General features: G+C 46.7%; 2 protein-coding genes across 5 annotated transcripts in view; both read left to right on the forward strand.

Moving 5' to 3' along the window:
* Positions 1 to 3335: 3335 nt before the first annotated feature.
* AGTR1 (angiotensin II receptor type 1) overlaps positions 3336 to 22339 on the forward strand; it is a 108269-nt gene continuing 89265 nt past the window's right edge. The window contains exons 1-2 of one of the 3 annotated variants that reach the window (XM_053310574.1): positions 3336 to 3405; positions 5932 to 6023. The gene's annotated coding sequence lies outside the window, so the exon portion shown is untranslated. Of the gene's footprint in view, positions 3406 to 5771; positions 5906 to 5931; positions 6024 to 7900; positions 8059 to 22339 lie in introns of those variants that run through there. The other 2 variants (XM_053310573.1, XM_053310575.1) reach the window with 2 other exon arrangements.
* The window catches only part of LOC128351233 (carboxypeptidase B-like), a 191028-nt gene continuing 174459 nt past the window's right edge, over positions 5771 to 22339 (forward strand). Inside the window, exon 1 of one of the 2 annotated variants that reach the window (XM_053310572.1) lies at positions 5771 to 5905. Coding sequence is in view for 1 of the 2 variants with exons in the window: in XM_053310569.1 (XP_053166544.1) it covers positions 5820 to 5905 (86 nt within the window). In the remaining variant the exon portion in view is untranslated. The remainder of the gene's footprint in view (positions 5906 to 22339) is intronic. The other variant, XM_053310569.1, reaches the window with a different exon arrangement.

Here is a 22339-nt window from a genome sequence, read left to right on the forward strand (position 1 = left end):
TTATTTTCCTCTTTTATTCTGACAACACCTCTGTGAGGTAGATTAAGCTAAGAGATGGTGATTGGACCAAGGTCACCTAGTGAACTTCACAGCTGAAAGGGGAATTGAACCCAGCTCCTAGGCTCTAGCCCAACATTTTTACCACTATACCATACTGGCACTATTCTGTCACCTATTTGTTTCAATGATACTTGCACAGAACTCCCTGCTGAGTGGATCATGTCCTATGTTGATTAGGAGGGTGCATTTAGATTTTCCTTCTGTTTAGGAGGGGACCATATTCCTCCATGACATTAGAAAACAGCTATATATAATTTCTAAGAAGCAGTTCAAAAGAACGTGTGATCTAATTCTATATCCAACCCTGCTAATGGAGAGCCAACCGTCATGAATTTCAAAAGTGGATCAAGCTCTACCTCTGTCTGAAAACTTTTGAAATTCTGCTCCGGCTACTAGTCAGAGGGCCACCTCCAGCCTCAAAGGTAGGATGCCTCTGAGTAACAGCAGGAGAGAGGGTATGCCCTCAACTGCTGCTGTAGGCTTCCAGTGGCATCTGATGGGCCACTATGTGAAACAGGATGCTGGACTAGATGGGCCTTGGGCCCGATCCAGCAGCGCTGTCCTTATGCTCAACTTGATGCTTATGCTTGATGCTAGCAAACTTTGATGATGATGATGATGATGATGATGATGATGATGATTTCCAGACGTGAAGATTGTGACTGCACCCTTCCCCTTCCTTCCTTCTTTCCTACATGCACTAAAATTCCTTCAGTATGAGAATGCTGATCATGCAAATGGTCCCCAAGGAAAAAGAATGTTGCCATTCCTATCTCATTCCACTGATATCTCTAACACAAAGTTCAACCACATCTGCTGCTCTGGATAAATACTTCCGCTTTAATAAATACACATTATTTTTGTGTCCAGCTGGTAATCATAAAAAGATAGTTTCCAAATTTGACACATTTTAAGAAGAGATCTGCAAAGTTCACATTCACAACACAATTCTGATAAAAATAAATGGCTGGGGCTGGGGGGGGGGGGGGGCTTCATCTGAAATGAAAATCTAACATCAACATCATGTTGCACAGAAGTTTTGTGTGTGCATGTGTCCAAAATCCATGCTGACTGAATCACTGTTGGTAGGAAATTCATCTTCTTGAAGCAGCCCTTAGTGCAGTCACCAGATTTCCACAGAAATATCTAAAACTTTCCTAGTGAAAGAAACACAAAAGCCCATGACTTTCAGCATGAAAACATGTGAAGTCCAAAATACCTGTATCTAAGCTGCTCACTTCCTTCTTTAAAAAAAGAAGAAAAGACCTAGGATACTTTTCGGAAAAGGTTCTAAAGTGCATTTGAATTTCTGAGTTAGCAAGCAGATGTGTGAGCACATGCTGCCAGATGACTCCCCACTGAATATACATGAACAGCTGCTGAGCAACATATGTTACTCTGGTTTCAACATTAACACAGAACCGAGGAGGTGTTGTACTTGTATTAGATTAATACTGTGCATCCATCACCGTCATCGTCACCACCGCTACCATTATTTCAAGTTTCTATAAATTATTTGGATACTGATTCAAGATAAGATATCTTTATCTAGCTCATTGGCTAAGGATGCAGTCCTATGCACATTGTTGGAAGTAAGCTTACTTGAGCTCAGTGAGATCATTCACACAATCAAAAACTGTTCTACCCGGGTTTGGGAGCTGTGTGTGCTCCCAATTTTTAGTTGTGTGGAAGCACGGTAGGAGGAAAAGCTACCCAGGTTTTCCTCCTATTTTGCTTCCACACAATCACTTCTAACGAGGTTCCCCTCTTACCTTGCTTCCTCACAACTGAAAATTGGGAGCACACACAGCTCCCAAACCCGGGTAGAGCACAGTTTTTGATTGTGTGAATGGCCTCATTTTATCATCATGTTAATCAGCACACAGAATCACCATAACCTGTTGTGATGGTGTTGTTTTTTAGCATGAGCAAGATGTCCATTCTTATGTTGCATGAAATGTTTCTGGAGTGAGTGCTTGTATATTACAGAGAGTTAGACTTCTGGGGGAATGCTATGCATCTTTGTAGGCTTATGCAAACATTCAGCTGCGTACAGTGATTACTTTACTAATGGTCTCATTCACATGATCAGAAACCTGGCTCACATGAGGGTAGCCGTCTGTGCACATAGAGGCTGTGTGAGAACAGCCTGTACATGTGTAGGTCTTTGTAGACAGCATACTGACAACACACAGGTCTCAGACAGGGCTTGCCACCTTGTTCTCCCTGCACACTGTATACAGCTGAGTATTTGCATAGGATTTGTATGTGCTCTGTTTTGAGACACCTGCAGGACCCTATTTGTGAGAGCTGGCCTATGGAGACCATATGGAGAGCTGGCATGGAGGCCTGTTTTATAGCTGCTTCCCTTGTAAACACTGAGAAATCTTATGCTGATTTAACTAAGAATTTATCCAGAAGCAACTCCACTTTTCTCCTTCTCCTTTCCCTCCCTTTTCTATCTGACTCCACTCCCCACATTCTCTACAGGATCCCCACTGGGACAAACATCCAAACAACAAAACACAAACAATTACTAGATAGAATACAGCACATCCTTTCCCTTTATAACAACCAAAATTGAATTTATTTATAATCCAGTGACAAAGTCTTGAAGTCTTTTAGGTGGTCTCCTGTCACAAAACATCTCCTAAGTCTTGGGTTCTCTGGCACAGAAGCTGTTAGTGATTTTTCTTCTTGTACTGAGGATTGTCAAACACTTTCATCAGCCTCATGTGTGAGGTCAAAAGTGGAGAAGATCACATTCCTCTCCGGTTCCTCTCTTGAGATTAGAGATGTGTGACCTGGCTCGGCTGGTCCGAGTTTGAACCGGATCAGCCCCCGATCTAAAAGAACTGGTTCTTGGCCAGTTCAGGTATATACTTGTAAACAGGAAATTCCTAGCCTAAGGTTGGGGGTGGGGAGAGAAAAGGTAGATACCTGCTATTTGCAGGCAGTGGCAGAGATGGCGGTAATAGTGGTGGAGATGGCGGTGATTGTCTAATAGTGGTAATAGTGGTGGAGATGGCGGTGATTTGGCTCCTCCAAACCCCCTACCAGCCTCCTGTCCCGAAGATAAGACTGGGCTGGCAGAGGTCTGGTTTGGGCATCTGTGCATTTGCAGAGGCCATTTCTGTGACCTCTGTGTGACCTCTGGAGGCCATTTGCATCACAATGCACATGAGCAGAGGTCACAAAAAAGGCCTCCATGTGTGCACAGAGGCCCAAACCAGGCTGCAGCTGGTCCTGGCTGATCTTCAGGAGGCCGGCGGAGGGTGGGTGGGTGGAGGAGGCCCCACCGCCTCCGCCACTGCTGTCTCTGCCACTGCCACCTGCAAATAGCAGGTATCTACCATTTCTCCCTGTTGGGGTTTTATGATTATTTCGCAAAGCACCAAGGAAGCTACCACTTCAGTTACAGAGTGCAGAGTTTAGTTGTTGCAGCTATTTAGAGTAACACACATGGAGATCACTGTAGAGTCTAAGTTACTTAATAGGTTTATTAGTGAAATACATTTGGGATAGGAAAGACCTATCCTATCTATCAGTTACATAATGAATAGGTAGGGAGAGAGAGACATGTTTCCATCTTCTCTCTATGATGAAAGGAAGAGGATTGACTCACTAAGTACCTGAGGAGTCAAAGCAGGGGTCACTGAGTAGAGGAAAGCAGGGACAGGTAAAGGAGACCCTCACTAGCTATCTCTACTCTCAACTATTAGGATAGTTGGTGGAAAAGGTCAATGCATTGGAACTCCATCTCCAACACTTCCCTCCCATCCTTAGGCTAGGGATTGCCCCTTTACTTATAAAGAGTAATCCAGGATTCCCCTTTACAAGTATATATCTGAACTGGCCAAGGAGCCGGTTCAGACCAGTTTGGTGGTCAAATCAGACCAAATCTGGTTTGGCAGGAACCCCAACCGAACCAGCAAAACTGGTTCCGTGCACACCCCTACTTAAGATCAGACTCCCTTCCCTCTTGTCTCATGGTATGCATGAGGTACCTTGTTTTTTCATGGCCATCCATTAGTTATGTAAGGTTTAAGTTCAGTAAGCACTTGATAAGCACTGAGGGCTGTGTACCACTCAGAAGACATGATCACTCCATTAGTGGATGAAGCTATTTGTTTAATTATTCCTCCATCCTCATCTTCTGGGATCTCCTCTTGGCCTGGAAGTGGAAGTCGAGATAAACAATAGAGCAGCCCATGGCTAGGTTTGCAGAGTTGAACTGGGTTCAATTCGAACCAGCCTGGTTCGATCACTTCGAACTCGAACTGAATCAACCTTTAAAAAGGCGAGATTGAACCAAACTGGGCCTGACCTGTTACAGACCAGTTCTACCTGGTTTAATGGTTTGAGGGGCTATGCTTGCAAAGAGGAATCCGGTAAGGATTCCCCTTTACCGGCAAAGGGGAATCCTGCCTTTAAAAGGTTTCTAAGGGCAGCTGGAGGGGGGGTGATGAGAGAGCACCTTACCAGCAGCGGGGGCGGCTACTCTAAACCCAGCGTTCCTCCAGCAACATAGCCTGCGTGGTAGCAGGGGCACGGTTCCAGCCTCTGTGCATGCACAGAGGTCATGCGCTACTAGGGGGAGTGTTACCACTTCAGAAGAAGATACACATCTTCTGAACATAAAGGTGTTCTGTTTAACTATTAAAATGTTATCTCTCTCCCCCTCACACCCCCATTAACATTCACCATCGACAAACAAAAAAAACAAACTCATTGGCAAGAAACTTCCAGTTATGTTGTCGATTCTTTACTTTGATCAGTTGTCTGATGATCTACAACTTTACAAATGAATGGGCTGGCACTCCTGCCACATGACGCTTGTGCTGTGCAGACGGAAGAGGGAAAGAAGTGAAATAGTACTGTGTATTACGCCTTCCACATGGAAGGCCCGCACAAGACAGGGGTGTGGGCCTCAAAAACAAGGATGCTCTCCTGGGATGCTGAGCAGAGTAGGTTGGACTCTGCCAGTGGTGTGTGAGTGTGCCTGTGCATTTGTCTTGTGTGAACAGATCTCTGGCTTCTCTCTGCAGTGTGAGGAAATCTGTATATTTCATTTCAGGAGCAGCACAATATCTGTTTTCCTTGCTTGCAGCCTGAAAGCCAGAACACCCGCGAGTTATAAACAAATCCGCACCTAAAATCCAACATTTAAAACTTTGCAAATGACACTCGCGGGGCTTTCAAAGCGCTGTTCACCCTTTCTCTCAAGTTCTGGGGGAACGGCGGGGAGAGAAGTTGCCTGATCCAAACGTGGGTGATCAGGAAAACGAGCTGCAATTTAAAAAGCAAAGCAAAAAGAGCGGCTGATTGATTGTTACCTTTCCCTGCAGCGGCGAGCAACACGTCAGCCCGAGGCGACGAGCGGGAGACATGTGGGTGTCAATCAGCAGCAATTTGATGAGAGGAGCTTGGGAAGCGGGGGGGGGGGGTGAAGGGGGAGGCTGAATCATGGGTTGGGAGGGGAAATGGGGCGGGGGAGAGGAGATGGCCAGAAGGGGTCTCCCAGGAGGGAGTGGGGCGGGTGGAGCGCATTAGCTGGGAAGCCAACCGCGCCGCCAGCAGCGCCCCTGACTATAAATCCAGGGCTGAAGCCGGACGGATCCAAGCCGATCCCCGTCTATTGCATCTCGCCCAAGGGACTGAGTTGAGCCGCAGCTGGGGCAGGCACGCAGGGAGGGAGGGAGGGGGGTGAGGAGGACCCTGCCTTGCCCTGCCCAGAGGTGAGAGGTCTCTGTCCATCGATGCCGCTGCGCAGCCCAGCAGAGAGAGGAGAGAGACGCCCGCAAGCATCTGCGATTGCACAGCCGCCTCCAGCTCAGGCTGCCTCGTAAGTTTCTCCTCTTGTCTTGTAAGTTTCCTCCACCTCCAGTTCCTGCCTCCTCTCCACCGCCGCCCTAAGTTGTCACACAAATCGGCTTGCCCCCGGTGCCCACCTCGGGCATCAGGTAAGTTAACGGCGTTGTTTGTTTGTTTTCCTTATCGCTGGGAGTAAAAAGTCCCCCCCCCTTCTCCAATTTGCTGAAGAAATCTGAAAGTTTCCGCTAGACCCAGCGATTTGATCTCTATCTCCCCAAAACTCTAGGGGAAATATGGACGGGGGGGGGGCTTCAGAATATATGCTATAGGAGAGGACTTTGCTTAATAGTTACAGAATTTAGGTCTTGCATTCCTGAAATTTTTGTGTGCTACTGAGAGGTAAATCCCATCGAGTTTGATGGGACATGGTCAGTAGGAAATGGGCATAAGACTGCAGCCCTAATCCGGCCACATTTGTAGAGCCCATCTTCTATGTGTGTCGATGGTGTTTGAATATGATGGTATTTGAATATGAGCATGATCCATCCGGCCCAAGTAGAGTCCTTTTAAGCTGCACTGATTTTAACTGGGAAATGTTAAACACATGCTGAAGTCGCCCATTGAGATTTAAAAGTAGTTTTGCCAAGAAAGTGCATTTTTAAAGAAACCCTACTAATTCGATAACAGTAATTAATTTTATTTTGATCATGCATTATATTTTATTATTATGGGCAGCTGTCATGAATATTCATCGCTTCTTCCATAAGCGTGCTCCAGAGAGAAAGGGTGGGGGGGGGGGATTGGATCTGCAGACTGTTTCACAGAGTTTGTATGTGGTACGTATGTTTTGTTTGTGCAGTGTTGGAAATGGAATCTCCGTCGTGTTTGCCAAAGCAATAGTTTAACAACCAGAGCCCACAATGGAGACAGCTCAGTTGTTTCAAGGCCAGAAGCTCCTTGAAACGATGCCACAGATTTATGCGTATGCAGAAGATAGGGAGTTCGTGTGCTCAGGGCCATATCATATGGATCCACTCATATTTCTTGTCGACAGGTCTGAGGCACCACTTAACAAAAGTGACAGGCCATTACGAGCAGCAAACTTCCTAACTTTTTATGACTGTTCATATAACAGGCCAATCTCGGCTTTAATTTTGACTTTAAATGTCAAGAACAGGAAACACTGGCATGATCAGCCTTGGTTTCACAATATCCATAAGTTTCCTGTTAGGGCTATAGCTTGTCTGAACTATCATCATGGTAATAAAGGGCAATATTCACTAAAGGGTAATACTCAAGGTCACCCATTTCAGTGGACAAGTTCACTTGACTCCGTGGAACTGTGGTCAAACTCTGCAATCTGGTGTATTCTGAGGCTGCTTAATTTTTTTTTTAAATCAATGACATTTACCTAGTTGAGCTGTGTGTTGGATTGCAGCTACATATGTCAAAACCATACTGGTTAAGAGTTTTCCCCATGATCTGAGGTTACCTTGATCTATCCACTGATGATAATTAAAGATTGTCATAACTAGAGACAGGATTTTGGCTAACATGTATATGCACATCCATATGTTTTTCTTCTGTAAAGCTCCATTGATATGTGTATTTTCCTCTCAGCTTGGGCCCTGACTAATGACAAATAAGAGGCAAGGAAGGAATTCTGCCCTGGACCAGAATTGCTGGTCCCTTTCCCTGAAACTAGTGGCTTGGCTCACTTGCTTGAGCAGGCTGAAGTTGTTTCTTCTGCAGGTCTCTACTGCCAAAACATCTACATGTGGGAAAGAGAAGATAATGGTAGCCTTCTCTGGCTCTGATGTCAGAGCCAGAGTTGGTGTGTGAAAAGTCCAACTTTATAACTTGAAGTTGAACTTGATGGCTTTTGGACTCTTTATGACCCATTGAGTCTATCATTTTAACACAAATTGAAATGCATCTGTAGACTGACAGCTATATTTATTTTCTTTGGGAAACAAATATATATAAACTCAGAGCATATTGCCAAAGAAGTGATTCTCATGTTAATCTTGCAGCTTGGTTGCTGCTTCTGCGGCTCAGATCTCAAGCTGCACTGAGAGCATTTGAGACCACGCGAAAGAGGCTGATGAAAGGACTACTCTCCATGTCAGACATTACCATGTAGCATGGTCTTGACCACACAGAAGCAGCAACCACATTGCAAAAGTAAGATTGTTAAGTGACTGAGCTCTAATTTATTAAGATGCAATTGTGAAACCTAGCTAATACACCAGGATGTACATACATACTCTTTGGTATATGTGAAGCAACTAGAATGCTGACCAGTTGGTTTGCAATATGTACAAACTAATATGCCTCCAAGATCAAATTCTATTCCCCTCTACCGCAACGCTTAATCCAAAATTAATGGTGTTACACCAGCACAGCTGGCAATAGAATTTGGCCTGTGACCTTTTGTATGTAATTGTGGATTTCCAGAAGGTGACATCTGAAAAAAGTGAATGTTTCTGAAACAAATGCAGTACACATATCATTTCAAAAGTCCAAACATATTTAAAATGTTGATCGTTCCCTGTATTTGTAAAGTAGGGTGTTTTGTATATGTATTTGTAAAGTAGGACATCTCAAGAGTCTAAATGGGAAAGGGAAGGGAGAAGAGGGCAATGGGCAAAGCCCCTTATCCTTGCAGGAAAAAATAGCCACCTCTAGCCTTGAAAATGACCCCTCAGTGGAGGAATTATCCCTCCATTAGAAGATAACATACTGTATAAATGCTACTCCTAGGCCCACAGGGGTCAAGGTCTTGTACCAGCTGAGTAGGAAGCAAATAGAGCCAATACAAGAAGCCAGCCAGCTCCCCTTTCCTCCTGCAGTTTGTGTGCTTCTCGGCAAGAATGACATTAGTGAGAGGCACCCAATCTGAGCTACTAGGTTTGTGGGATACTGGATATTTCTGTTATTTTTGATATGTAAAAAGCTTCCACAAGATCAGAGGAAACAAATTTGGTTTTATATTTTGTTTAATGCATGAAAAAAAAGCTGATTCACAGATCCATGCATGCAAATTTATCGTATTATGTGACAGGGATAAATCATGTATGTGGATCGTAAGACTATGCACACAGGCAGCCCTTCCCAGGTTAGGGGAGCCCTACTTGGTAGGGCTGCTCTTGTGCAGTGCCAGGATCGATCCCTATCCTGGGCCTGCCTCCCCCACAAGCCTGGGCTTTTACTTGGGTTAAAGGACGCAAGCACGCCCTTTACTCTAGGTACAGGGTCATGTGTATGCTCAGGCTGCACACAGCCTGAGCATACACAGAGTTAGGTGCCTAGAGCACCTGACTCCTGGGGAAATCCTCTAGGGATGTGCAAATTGATTCAGGTACAAATCAATTTGTACCCGAATCTAGCTGATTCGGGTGATTTGGAGACAAAACAAATCACCCCTGTGGTCCGTTGGCTAGATTCGCATCCCTCCTATTAATTCCCCTGAATTACCAGCTTTCATTTTAAAAAAGCTAAGCTCTAGCCCTTCTGGAAGTGGAGTTATGGAGCAAAATGTGTGGTTACTATTTTTCAAGAGTTTGGATTGTTTGGCGTATAATAACTTGCCTTCAATGAATCCCTATGAGGATTCATTACACACCTTCATTTCTTCTATTCATGTTGACTGGCTTTTCGACAGTGCCAACTATCAACTGCCATGTGCCAACTACACCCCACTCTCACCCACAAGGCAGTGGGGTACTACTCAGTTTACGTTCTAGGATTTTTTAGGTACAGGGTCGTGTGTATGCTTGGGCTGCACACAGCCTGCGCATACATAGAGTTGGGTGCCTAGAGCACCCAGCTCCTGGGGGAATCCCGCAATGCACTGCATTCGCCATGCGGTGCTTTGTGGGATTCCTGGAGGCCGGGGTGACAGGAGAGGAGAGCTGGTTGGAGAGGAGAGCTGGTCTTGTGATAGCAAGCATGACTTGTCCCCATAGCTAAGCAGGGTCCACCCTGGTTGCATATGAATGGGAGACTTGATGTGTGAGCACTGCAAGATATTCCCTTCAGGGGATGAAGCCACTCTGAGAAGAGAAGAAGGTTTCAAATTCCCTCCCTGGCTTCTCCAAGATAGGGCTGAGAGAGATTCCTGCATGCAACCTTGGAGAAGTCGCTGCCAGTCTGTGAAGACAATACTGAACTAGATAGACCAATGGTCTGACTCAGTAAATGGCAGTTTCCTATGTCCCGGCCTCCAGCAAGCTCGGAGCAGTGTGCGTTGTGTGGATGCAAACCGAGGCACAGATGAGGACACTGAGGATCATCTGGGGGCAAGGGAGGTGGAACTCTGCTTTCCACACCACCACCCTCCCCAGCCCAGCAGAGATTGTGTGCATAGGCTTTATGTATAAGCATTCTTAAAATGGCTGCCAATGCAGTTTTAAAAAGATAAGTTCTCTTGAGTCACCAATCTTTTATTCCAGGACTAGTATGTGTAAGCCCGTTGTAATAACGGGCTCTAGTGGGGGGGCGGTTCCCGCTGCCGCCTCACCCGCCTCGGGCGCACTCCTTGGGCCGACACCTCCGCCGCCGCCTCGGGCGCTCTCTCCGCCCGCCGTTTCTTGTGGCGGCGGCCGCCGCCATCGGAGCCAGTCACCCCGCCACGGCCACCGCCTCCTTGGCCCGCCCTCCTTTGGCCGAGGCCGCGGCTCCGCTGCCGCCTCGGCCGCACTCTCCGCCCGCCGCTTCTGCTCCTTCTGGTCTCCCGTGGCGGCGGCCGCCGCCATCGGGGCCAGTCGCCCACCGGCGGCCGGGTCCAACATGGCCGCCCATCTCCGCGCATGCCCAGAACGGGCGAAAAAGACACGGGCGGCACGGACGCACGCCCAAGGCTTTTATGGGTAAGGATAACAGATCACGTTAATAATAACAGGCATGTTATTGTTAACTCTGGTATGCAAGCAGATGGAGTGCAGGGTTCCTTACAAAGAAATTCAGTGCCCTGTCTGTGACTTGCGACACTGAGCCAGGGAGTGTTGCTGTCCCAGTCTGGAATTCTTTGCCAGTGTAGATATGGGTTGTTGATTCAGGATACTAGCTGTGAGACAATAATCAAGAACCTTCCAGTTTGTCCATGACCACCAGGTTGCCCTATTTGGTTTTAGTGCTTATCCTTGCTCAATCTTGCTGTCATCAGCTATCACACAGTTTGACCCTCCTACCCTAAGCACACTTTGGAGAGGAAAACAAGAGGAAGGAATTGTGTCAGATCTTTAAACTGCAAAGGTGGTGTAGGACTAAACTAGATGTGAAGGCATCAAACCTGTGTGTCAGGAATTGGGTCAGTGCCAAATCTCGATAAAGCAAGTGGTGGAAAGCTTTAAAGCTGAACCTTGGTAGCAAGCATGACTTGTCCCCATAGCTAAGCAGGGTCTGCCCTGGTTGCATATGAATGGGAGATTTGATGTGTGAGCACTGCAAGATATTCTCCTCAGGGGATGAAGCCGCTCTGGGAAGAGCAGAAGGTTTCAAGTTCCCTCCCTGGCTTCTCCAAGATAGGGCTGGGAGAGATTCCTGCCTGCAACCTTGGAGAAGCTGCTGCCAGTCTGTGAAGACAATACTGAGCTAGATAGACTAATGGTCTGACTCAGTATATGGCAGTTTCCTATGTTCCTTCCCCTGCCTGAATATTTCCATCTGAAATAAATTCTGCCTAGTCAATTTTCTCCTAGTTGGGCTCGTTGACCCGATTTTCTCCTACTGGGGGGGGAGGGGGGGAAACAACTCCAGAGAAGTGGTTTTTGAAGAGAAGGGGGTGAGCAGAGATGAGGGTTCAGCTCCACCCACTTCTCCATGCTACATTTTAAACTTCCACCACTCTACTTTACAAGGATTTGGCACAACCCAGATTGCACTGTGGTGCCATCATGTATAATGACAGGTCTTAAAACAGGGTCAGGGGTGTTCCCAGCCAGGGGAGGAGAGCCATGTGCACTCCTGATCAGTGGTAGTGTTTTTGCAAAGATTAGGGTAGGAGAAGAGAGTGATCGTGTGGAAGCAGGTTGCTGGGTAGGATGGATGCGGCCAACCCACATCTTGTCCCCAGCATTTTATCTAGGATGAATGATGTACCCTCACCTGCTACTGTTTTAAGAGAAGAAGTTTACTAATACAACACAGAGATGAGGTAGAGACACCTTTCAAAATAGTGCTTCTCTTCTGTTTGGCAGGGGGAGAGCAACTATCCCTGTTCAATCCCAGCACAGCATCCCTTGAGTGGCTGCTGGTGCATTCTTTGCATTTCTTTTTTGGATTGTGAGCCCTCTGGCGAAAGGGAAGCATCATCTTACTATTACTGCATTTCTAGGTATACCCTTTGAGAACGATTTCATTGAAAAGCAGTTTATCATCATCATCATCAACAACAACGAGTCACATTACCTTCTGGTCTTCCTTTTCTGCCAATTGATTTCAAGATTATTTCATAGCATCCAGTTGCTTAATAAGCACTTATTTTGAAATGTGTGTTAAGTCTCAGTTAATTGCTTCTCAGTAGTCTGTAGATAAGGGTTGCTTACATAATCAAGATTCAGATGGGATTAGTTCAAGACTGCGGTCTTGAGATAGCAATCCCTGAGGCGAGCCTCACGATCAGTGAGACCCGCCGGAGCGGGTTCTGCGGGGAGAGCGGGCTTAGCCCACTCTCCCCACAGATGATCAAGGCAGCAGCCCGGGTGGCCAGATCGGCCACCCACACGACTGCCGACTCCGTCACAGAGCCGGCAGGGGCTGCAGGGATTGGGGGCCGTGCGCCCCCCTCCGGAAGTTCCAGGGTGCCCTGCACGAGCCTGCAGGACATGCTAGAGAGACCTCCAAACCTGGGAGGCTGCTTGCAGCCTGCCAGCTGGGGGTCTCCTCGTGTGTTGCTACGGCTAAGGGGAGGGCTACTTTGGAGGTCTAGCCACCAGGGAACCACTGGGCTCACCTGCGAGCCTGCTGGTTCTCACGATGACTGGAAAACAGGCTAAGCTCCAGTGATCGTGAGAATACCCTTCCTGTGTTATCCAGGAGCAAATGATTTCAGGGTTTTTTGCACAGCGGGGAAATGCTTGACTAACAAGCAGAAGGCTGCTGGTTCGAATCCCCGCTGCTACTATATCGAGCAGCAGTGATAAAGGAAGATGCTGAAAGGCATCATCTCACACTGTGCAGGAGGAGGCAATGGTAAACCCCTCCTGTATCCTGCCAAAGACAGACACAGGGCTTTGTGGGCACCAGGAGTCGAAATCAACTTGATGGCACACTTTACCTTTACCGGGCTCATGCTCTTGCTCTTAAAGTTGCCGGATCCAGCATTACTCTCATCAGGTCACCCTACACCTCCCAGGCTTGCAACAAAAGGTCAACCAAGATTAATTTTTCTGCTTAGTTCTATGGAAACACAAAGCAGAAGGAAATCAGCCTCTCTTCCCAATGCTACATTGGTTTGGCTGTGATATTAAGTTGTAAGTAGCCTTTATTGAAGGCTTCTGCATACTTTGGATTTATACTGTATTTCCCCTTGATATCCATTTGGCTTTTCCGGCATAGGGAGCTATTAGGCCGGCAGCCCCTTGGCGTGAGAGAGCTAATGAAGACAATAGGGAAGGGTGGATCTGGAGGGCCCTCAGGAGCTCGGGGACCCGGGATTTTTGAACCCATCCACTAAATTATAGCTACACCCCTGTACATGATGAAAACAAAACATCCTCAGCACACACACATGCACACACCCCTCTCTCTCATATACAAATAATAATATACACTCCTCCTCACACCAGTCACGAGTTAGCAGCTTGCCAGTGAGTCAGGAGGGGAGAGTGAAGAGCAGGCTGATTCCTAACCAGTGGGCCCCCTCTCTCATGGCCCCAGGGACATCTGTCTCCCATTGGTCAATTATAACTACACCCCTACCAATGGGTTCTAGCTTTTTTTTAAAGTTTCACAGTATTCATATTTTTAGATGGGTAATTGAGGACAGGCAAAGGTAGTGTCTTTCTTTCTTTCTTTCTTTCTTTCTTTCTTTCTTTCTTTCTTTCTTTCTTTAGCGCAACACTCCACTACAGCACACTGGTGGGTCCCCCCTCCCCGAATCTTTAGCTTGGATCTTCCATGAAAGAAAGGTGTCTTCCATGAAAGAAAACACTTGCACTTGCACAAGAAGGGGACAATTTTTACCAATCCCTCCTTCCCTTTGCAGCCCCATATGCTCCCTGAAAATCTGTTCCTTATTGTTGGGGAACTCTTCAGTCAGGACAACATGTGGTAAGGGGACTGCAGCAGGAAAAACAGATAGGTAAAAATTGGCCCCCTAGACACACACACACACACACACACGTCTTCCATTTGTGAGATAAATACATTTTATTTATTTATTTATTTATTTATTTATTTATTTATTTATTTATTTTTACAGTTATATCCCGCTCTTCCTCCAAGGAGCCCAGAGCGGTGTACTACATGTTTAAGTTTCTCCTCACAACAACCCTGTGAAGTAGGTTAGGCTGAGAGAGAAGTGACTGGCCCAGAGTCACCCAGCACACAGTTTCTCAACCACCGGTCCCTGGACCGCTGCCGGTCCCTGAAGGGTTGAGTGTCCGTCCCTGACTGGGAGTCAACCCCACCCCCACCCCCAACAACTGCAATCAAGGCACTCACTTCCTCAATTTTGCACATGGCATGGAAGAGGAAGAGTATCACAGAGGCGTGGGACCCTTCTTGTGCCTTGCCTCCATGTGCTGCTGAGATCTTCCTACAGCTATCTTATTCCCTATCTTTACAGCTTCAAATTGTATGCAGCACGGGAGCATCAAGGAAAAGGTATGGCATTGGGTGCCACTTGAAGGGCTGCTGGTTCTTGCATGCTCATTGTTTGCAGCCAAAGGTTGATGGATTGAAACCCAGCTGCCTGTTGCGGCTGAGGCACCTTGAGAGAGAACGCTGTTTCCCTCTTGCATCGGTGGGGCATTGTGGTCCCTCGGCCCCCTGTAACCCCCTGGTCTGCACTGCTGGTGGAAGACGGCGGTCCCCTTTGTGACCTCGCCAGGGGGTGGAACCTCTGGCTGGATCATGCTGTGGTGAGGGCTAAGTGGCGGAGGGAGGGAGGAGGGCCGCCTTGGCTTGGGCTTTGCAGAAAGGGAGTGCAGGTGGACCTTCCTCAGGGGAGGGGGAGCAAGCATGCGTACCAAGGAGGGCTAAGTGGCGGTGGGAGGCGGCGTGGTGCGGGGAAGAGGCAAGATACCATTTTGTGCGTTCATGCAAAAGGTTCATTGGATGAATGGCACTGGAATGAAGTGATCCTGGGGATTTGATGCCCAGCACGGTTTGTGTCCAAGCCAAAGCGATTTAAATCCAGCTGCCTGTTGCGGCCAAGGCACCTTGAGAGGAAACGCCATTTCCCTCTTGCATTGATGGGGTGTTGTGGTCCCTCGGCCCCCTATAACCCCCTGGTCTGCACTGCCGGTGGAAGACGGCGGTCCCTTTTATGACCTCGCCGGGTGCAGGGAACAACCTCTGGCCGGGATCATGCCACGGTGAGGGCTAAGCAGAGGAGGGAGGGAGGAGGGCTGCCTTGGCTCGCCTTGCAGGTATGCGTGGGCAGCATGTGGGACCATGTGAACTGCGTGGCCCCAAAGGCAGACTGGTGAGATTGGCGCACGCAGGGGAGTTGGGAGGGGGCACAGAAGCGCGCGTTGTGAGAGAGGATGGGGGAACACCTGCTACACTCTGGTGCGCAAGCACAGTGGCGGCAGCTCTTGGACCCAGGCGACCTTCTGAGCACGGTCCGGTGCACCATTACCTCACCCACCCTGAACAGTGCCTCCTCTCCCCAGCGAGGAAAATGAGGCATCCACCACTACAACGCCCCACACCCTCCGCTATCTCAGAATCACCCCCTTCCCTTTAATGCCAGGTCCCCACTGCTCTTCTTCACATTTTCTTTCACCGTTTAAAAAAAACCCATTCCCAGCACCTGCCACATAACGGTTTTGGAGGAGCTGCGCGGGTTTCATGAGGTCCGCCTCACAAAGTGCACATCTAAGAGCAGGATCCAGATCAAGCCAGGTGATCATGACCAAGCAGCACTGACACAAATGAGAGATGACTAAATTAATTTCAGAGGGTGGTCCTGACTAATGTCGTCTGGATCCGGCCCTGCAACTACACAACTCCTGCTAAAACTCCACCTCCATCAAGAGAGGGATAAACTGTAGATTTCCAGCTCTACTGAACTTGCCCAGCTCTCCTCTCCTCACCTCCTTTTTGCTTTGCTTGACATCCAGCCTGATGAAGCGTTTGGGGGAATTCAAAAGCTTGCTTCTGTGTTGTTTTTGTTGGCCCCATGTAGCTTTTGAATTTTTCTAATGGCCCAACATCCCCTCTCCACTGAGTAATTACAAGCACCCCCACCCCGCACATACTGAAGATATACTGGAGACAAATTTGTTCACCCAGGCTTTTAGATTCAGGGGTTCTGAACCTTGGGTCCCCAGATGTTGGTGGACTTCAACTCCCATAATCCCCAGCCATAATGGCCAAATGCCATTGTGGTTGGGGGTTATGGGAGTTTAACTGAGGGACCCAAGGTTGAGAACCCCTAATATTCCATGTTTGCAAAAGATTCCAAATTTAATGATTTTAATGCTTATATTATTTTAATTGTAAACTGCCCAGAGATGCAAGTTTTGGGCAGTATAGAAGTCGGATGGATTGGATGGATAGGATTGGATGGATAGGATTGGATAGATAAACTTGAAACCCCTTTACTAACTGCTGGTCCAGGAAACTGCGCATGAAGAATGTAGCGGTCCTTGAAACGCTGCACAAAGAATTTAGCGGTCCTTGACTCCAAAAAGGTTGAGAAACACTGACCCAGCAAGTAGTATGGCTGAATGGAGATTTGAACTCAGGTCTCCCGGGTCCTAGTCCAGCACTCTAACAACTACACCATGCTGCCTTTGTCCAAATGCTACATGTTCTAGGAGAAAAAAATGTGAGGTATATAAATCCCACAAGGTATTTTCTTTCTTTCTGCATCCTACATAAGCAAGAAAGCTAGAATTCCCAACAACATGTGGACTATGTATCCATGAAGATCATCAGTGATCATGGACAGGATGAATTTGGAAATTACACACTACGATTTTCTGCAGCAGTGGAAATTGTGTCATTTACCTTCGTATAAACTTAATGCTTGCCTTTGGTGGGAATGAAATTGCTGTAATTTGCTTAGGCTCATGGAATAAAACTTTCTGGATTGCTGCAAATTAATGGTCAGGTAGGATCCAAAATGATTCAGAGGATATCTATTATTGAAACAACTGTGTTGGTAGAGGGCATAATTTGCATCAGAGTTTCCCAGGTCCATCATTATAACTACAGCACTATGTTTGATTTCTAACTTCAGACATACTCATAAATGTGCACTTTGAGAAAATACATCTTGAGAGCACAATAGTACAGTAACATATATTTAGATGTGCCTGGGAAATATTATTTTTTTCTGCAGTAACAGCACAGGGTATCAAAAGTGTAATAATGTCTAAAGCCCTATTCACATATTATGTTCAACACACATACAACCTGTGGACCAGGGGCGGAGCCACCATTGTGCAAACAGGTTAAAAGAACCCGGGCCACCAATGGAAAGGACCGCTGAAGCCCAAGGGTGGGGGGGTAACTTGGGCTCCAGAAGAGCCCTGAGCAAACTCCCCCAAGCGAGCGCTCCCCTGTCCTTTTGCAGCGTTTGCTGCCTGAAAGCATCTATTTTCCTGTCTATTTACATTTCTAGCCCGACCTCTACTCAAAGGTCTCAGAGCAGATTACAATAAAACCAACATAAAACAATTAAAATTTAGCACCATAAAATAAAAAATGCAGTTAAAAAATACAGTGCCTGAGAGGGAAAGAACCACTACATCTCTAGTCAAAGGCCAGGGTAAAGAGGTGCATCTTCACCATTCTCCTGAATGTACACAATGTCAGAAATGGAGGGAATTCCACAGCCTCGGGGCCACCACAGAGAAAGCCCTCTCACATGCCCCACCTCTTTAACTGTGGACCATGGTGGCACTACCAAGAGGGCCTCTCCTATAGATCTTAACTGATGGGCAGGTCTATATGGGAGAAGGCGTTCCTTCAGGTATTTGGGGCCAAGGTTGTTCAGGGCTTTATAAGTCAGTGTTAAAACCTTGAATCGGGCTCAGTGGCAAATTGGCAACCAGTGCAGTTCCTTTAAGACTGGCGTGATGTGCATCCAGCTAGAAGTGCCCATCAGAAGTCTTGCTGCTGCATTCTGCACTTGTTTCAGCCTCCGAACCGTCTTCAGGGGCAGCCCCACATAAAGCGCATTACAATAGTCCAGTCCGGAAGTTACCAAAGCATAGATCACTGTGGCCAGGCTATCTCTTTCCAGAAAGGGCCATAGCTGGCGGTTGAGCCTAAGTTGAAAATAGGCACTCCGGGCCACTGCTGCCATCTGGGCCTCCACTGACAGCGACAAATGCAGGAGTACCCCCAAGCTATGCACCTGTTCCTTCTGGGATACTACCACCCCCTCAAGAAGAGGATATCTCCTCACTTAATGGACTCAAGAACCCCTGACACACAGCACCTCCGACTCATCTGGATTCAGTTTCTATTTATTGGTCCACATCCAGCTCATTACCACCTCCAGGCAATGGTCAAGCACCTCAACCACCTCTCCTGATTGAGATGGAAGATAGAGCTGGGTGTCATCACCGTACATGTGGCACCTCACTCCAAGCCTCCTGATGACCTCTCCCAGCAGCTTCATATAGATGTTAAAAAGCATAAGGGATAACATCGACTCCTGAGGAACCCCACAGGTCAACCTCCAGGGGGTTAAACAACGCGCCCCCCCCAGCAACTCTTTAATATTAATCCTGGAGATAGCTTTCAGGCAGCAAACACTGCCTGAAAAGGACAGAGAGGCACTCGCTCGGGGCTCTCCATAGCCCAGTCATGGATGGGGGGAGTTCTCTCGGGGCTCTTCCGGAGCCCGAGCCACGCCCCGTGCATGTGACATTGCTAGAGGGTTGCCAAGTGGGGCTGGACCCAGGCCGCCTTTCGGCTGGTTCCGCAGCTGCTGTGGACAGTGTACAAATGTACAGTTGTTGAAATATGATGTTCACCACACATACAGTAGTACCCTTCCTAGATTCTGTATCCTGCAATTTGGGGGCTATTACCCATGTTCACTTTTAAGATGATCACATTTGTCATCATTCACACACAAAATTATGCATGTGTACAGACATTTGTATGCATACACACTCACTCACTCACTCACAAAGGATCCAAACTATTTATAACCAGATTATTTTTCCTGGTTCAGTAGGAGCTGTGGCAAACCTAATGCAGACTGGGATTGTGGAGGCAAAGGGTTAAAGCCTCCATCACGTGCCTCAATCTAGATGCAGGCTTTACATATCTATTTCTAAAAATATACAATCTTAACATACAGTATCTATTTCTAAAGAGCATGAAGTATTATGATCATTGTGGACACATAACACTGGAGCACATGCAGACAAGAAAGAGGGAGATACTAGCTGATTCAGGGTAATCTGTAGATATGTCAGTTTCATAAAAATATGAAGGAAAAAACCTAAGGGGCAAAAATGTGATAAACCCCAGACTGCTCCGATGTAACTCAATGGGGCAAACTGTGCATGGAGTACAAGCACTGCTTGAAGCTGAATGAACTAATTGAACTCAGTAGAAGTGGGAAGGAAGGCTTGAACAAAAAGAGTAGGGCATTTCTGAGCTTGAAGAATACTCCCTCAAGACAAACACACCACCTTCTGCTTCTGGTTGGCAAAGTTGCCTAAAACTTTCGTTATAAGGCAAAGGTTCAGGTAACACATGCACACCAGGGATGTACTACAACACTTTGTTGTGGGTCCATACTTGTGTACTACTGAATAAAGGAAAACCAGGCACACAGCCACCTAGCTTGTAATTTCTATTTTGACAGGGCAAAAGGCCAGGACACAGTGCCTTTGTGTCCCTTTACTGGGACACAGTGAAATAATGTTAACTTTGCTATCCTGCAACTGCAGGAAAGATGTCTGATCATTGATCTGGAAGCTGATGGAGCAAACATCTATGCATCTTTTTTATCAGTGTAAGAGGCAAATGTATCTCCAGTTTTAATCCAGTAAAACAAACAACTTTGCCTTCTGTATCAAAAGTATAGGGAAAATGTGACTCAGACTAATTAGCTGCTGAAGCATAGAAATATGAGAGAGGGAAGGTCTGTATCTAGGATTCCTGTTATTTAAATCATAACTGCTGGGAGTGCTTTAGAGGAGAAATGTGCATTAAACCAAATGGCTGGTCAAGTGATTTACAGATTAGTCAACCAGGTGGAATGATAGAGATTAGGAGGACCTTTTAGCCAGATAACAAGAAGAGGGAAAGCACTGTGCTTTTCATAAGCAATTCTCAGGGAACTCTTTCTAGTTTCAATTTTGATTTGTCTGCTTTGCACATCCTGAGCATTCTGGGACATATACTAGGTTGCATGCTCACTTCACATAGGACACCACTCAAGGCTGCTAAACGTCACCTTGGACCAGTTTAGATAAATGCTGGCTGTAGCAGGCGATCAAGATGGGGTTGCTCGAAGAACACGCCGGTCCTGACATCCCAGGACATCCCAATGCATTGTTGCGGTGCCCCTTAATCACACGAGGGAGCATTCATCTGAATTACCCCTCTGCACACACTCCAAACCCCTGTTTAAACATTGCAAAGAATTGATGTAGGAGAGGGGTTTCAGCAGGTAAGGCACAAGGACTTTATTCTTTCCTTCCCCCATGTCCTCATCAATGAACCCAGCAAATGGGAGGGGCAGTTTCTCACTTTATTTATTTATTTGTTTGTTTATTGTTAAATTCTTATACCACTTTTCATTAAAATAATTAAGGTGGTTTACAAGACATTTAAAATAATATAAAACTGTAAAAACTGCACAATAAAAATTACATTTGAATATAAAAAATACAAATCTAATTTTAAAAGTTTTTTAAAAGGTGACAATATAACCTTAAGACACAAAGCAGCAGCACAAAACACTCATATAAAAGCCCGGATTAAAAAGCCAAGATTTTACTTGTTTTCTAAAAACAGTGATGGAGACTGGGGAGCGGATGCCCACCAGGAGAGTATTCCAAAGTCTGGGGGCAATAACTGAGAAGGCCCTGTCCCATGTGCATGGAAGGCGAGCCTCCCTCATTGTCAGCACATGGAGCAGGACCCCTCCAATGACTTTGTTGAGCGGTCAGAAACTCTCGGGAGTTTCTCCAGAGCTTTGTCAAAGGCAGCAGTAGTGCATCATGTTCTACCTGAGCTGAGGCTCTGATTGTTACCAGCCCTTTTGGCAACCTAGTAGAGTGCCGCAGGCAAGCCCCATCCTATGGGATCAACTGTTGACTTCCTCTGCAGCAAGAAGCGTGCAAGAAGCTTGCTGTCTGAGGTAGGCTTTGCCCGAATTTAAAGATCTCCTTGGTCCAAGTGTTTGTTTTCTCTGACTTGACTACTCTAACCTTTGCTTCTGTTACTGACTTTTGGCAGGGGCATAGCAAGGCTGGAGTAGGCCCTGGGACAAAAAGCAAAGATGGGTCCCTGCCCCCAGATTCAGAGAGGTGCAAGAGAGAGAGCAAAGAGGAAGCTGTCACCTAGTCAGCGGCGCCCCCTCCCTCAGGGGCCCGGGGCCATTCCCCACATGTTTGAACTTGTTCAATTGAACTTGTTCAATTATAGCTAATAATTGAACTTGTTCAATTATAACTATGCCCCTCAATTTTGGCTTATTGTTTGGCCCTGAGGCTTCTGGTTTGTCTAAAAGCACTGTTGACCGTGGACTTGTTCTTGACCTATAGCTTGCTGTGTTGTCCTGTTTAGTCTACCTGGTGTGACTCTGATTCTTGCCTTATCTCCTGCCCTGTGGTTCTTGGCTGTCTTCCTGACCTTCTGGTCCTGGCTTGCTTTGAGCCCTGCAATCCCTTGCAGTTGCTGCCACAGCTATATCAGCTCAGCCTGATATAGCGAGAGAAACTAGTTATGCTTCTGCCTTCCCCAAAGCCTGGTGTGAAGTAAGACAAACCTCCTCATACCCTTCCTCCAAGTTATCGGGCACTGGGTGTGTGGGGGAGGGGATATATCCCTCACTTCATATCAGGATTTGGAGAAGATAAGTATGAGTATGAAGATAAGAAGCAGTATGATTGTGGCCTTCCCTAGTACTTGGTATGAAATGTTTTTATCTTGTCTTATGTCAGGTATTAGGAAAGATGGGAAGCAGTCAGGGGTTAGTAGCAACTAAAAATAGTGGTTGTTGGTTAAGCCAAGTTGAAATCTGTAGATACATTTATATCCATTTAATATTCAGGGCTGTGCACATATGTGTCTGCCAATGAACAAATGTTTC

This window comes from Hemicordylus capensis, chromosome 3 (assembly GCF_027244095.1).
Source record: "Hemicordylus capensis ecotype Gifberg chromosome 3, rHemCap1.1.pri, whole genome shotgun sequence".
NCBI classification, from domain to species: domain Eukaryota; kingdom Metazoa; phylum Chordata; class Lepidosauria; order Squamata; family Cordylidae; genus Hemicordylus; species Hemicordylus capensis.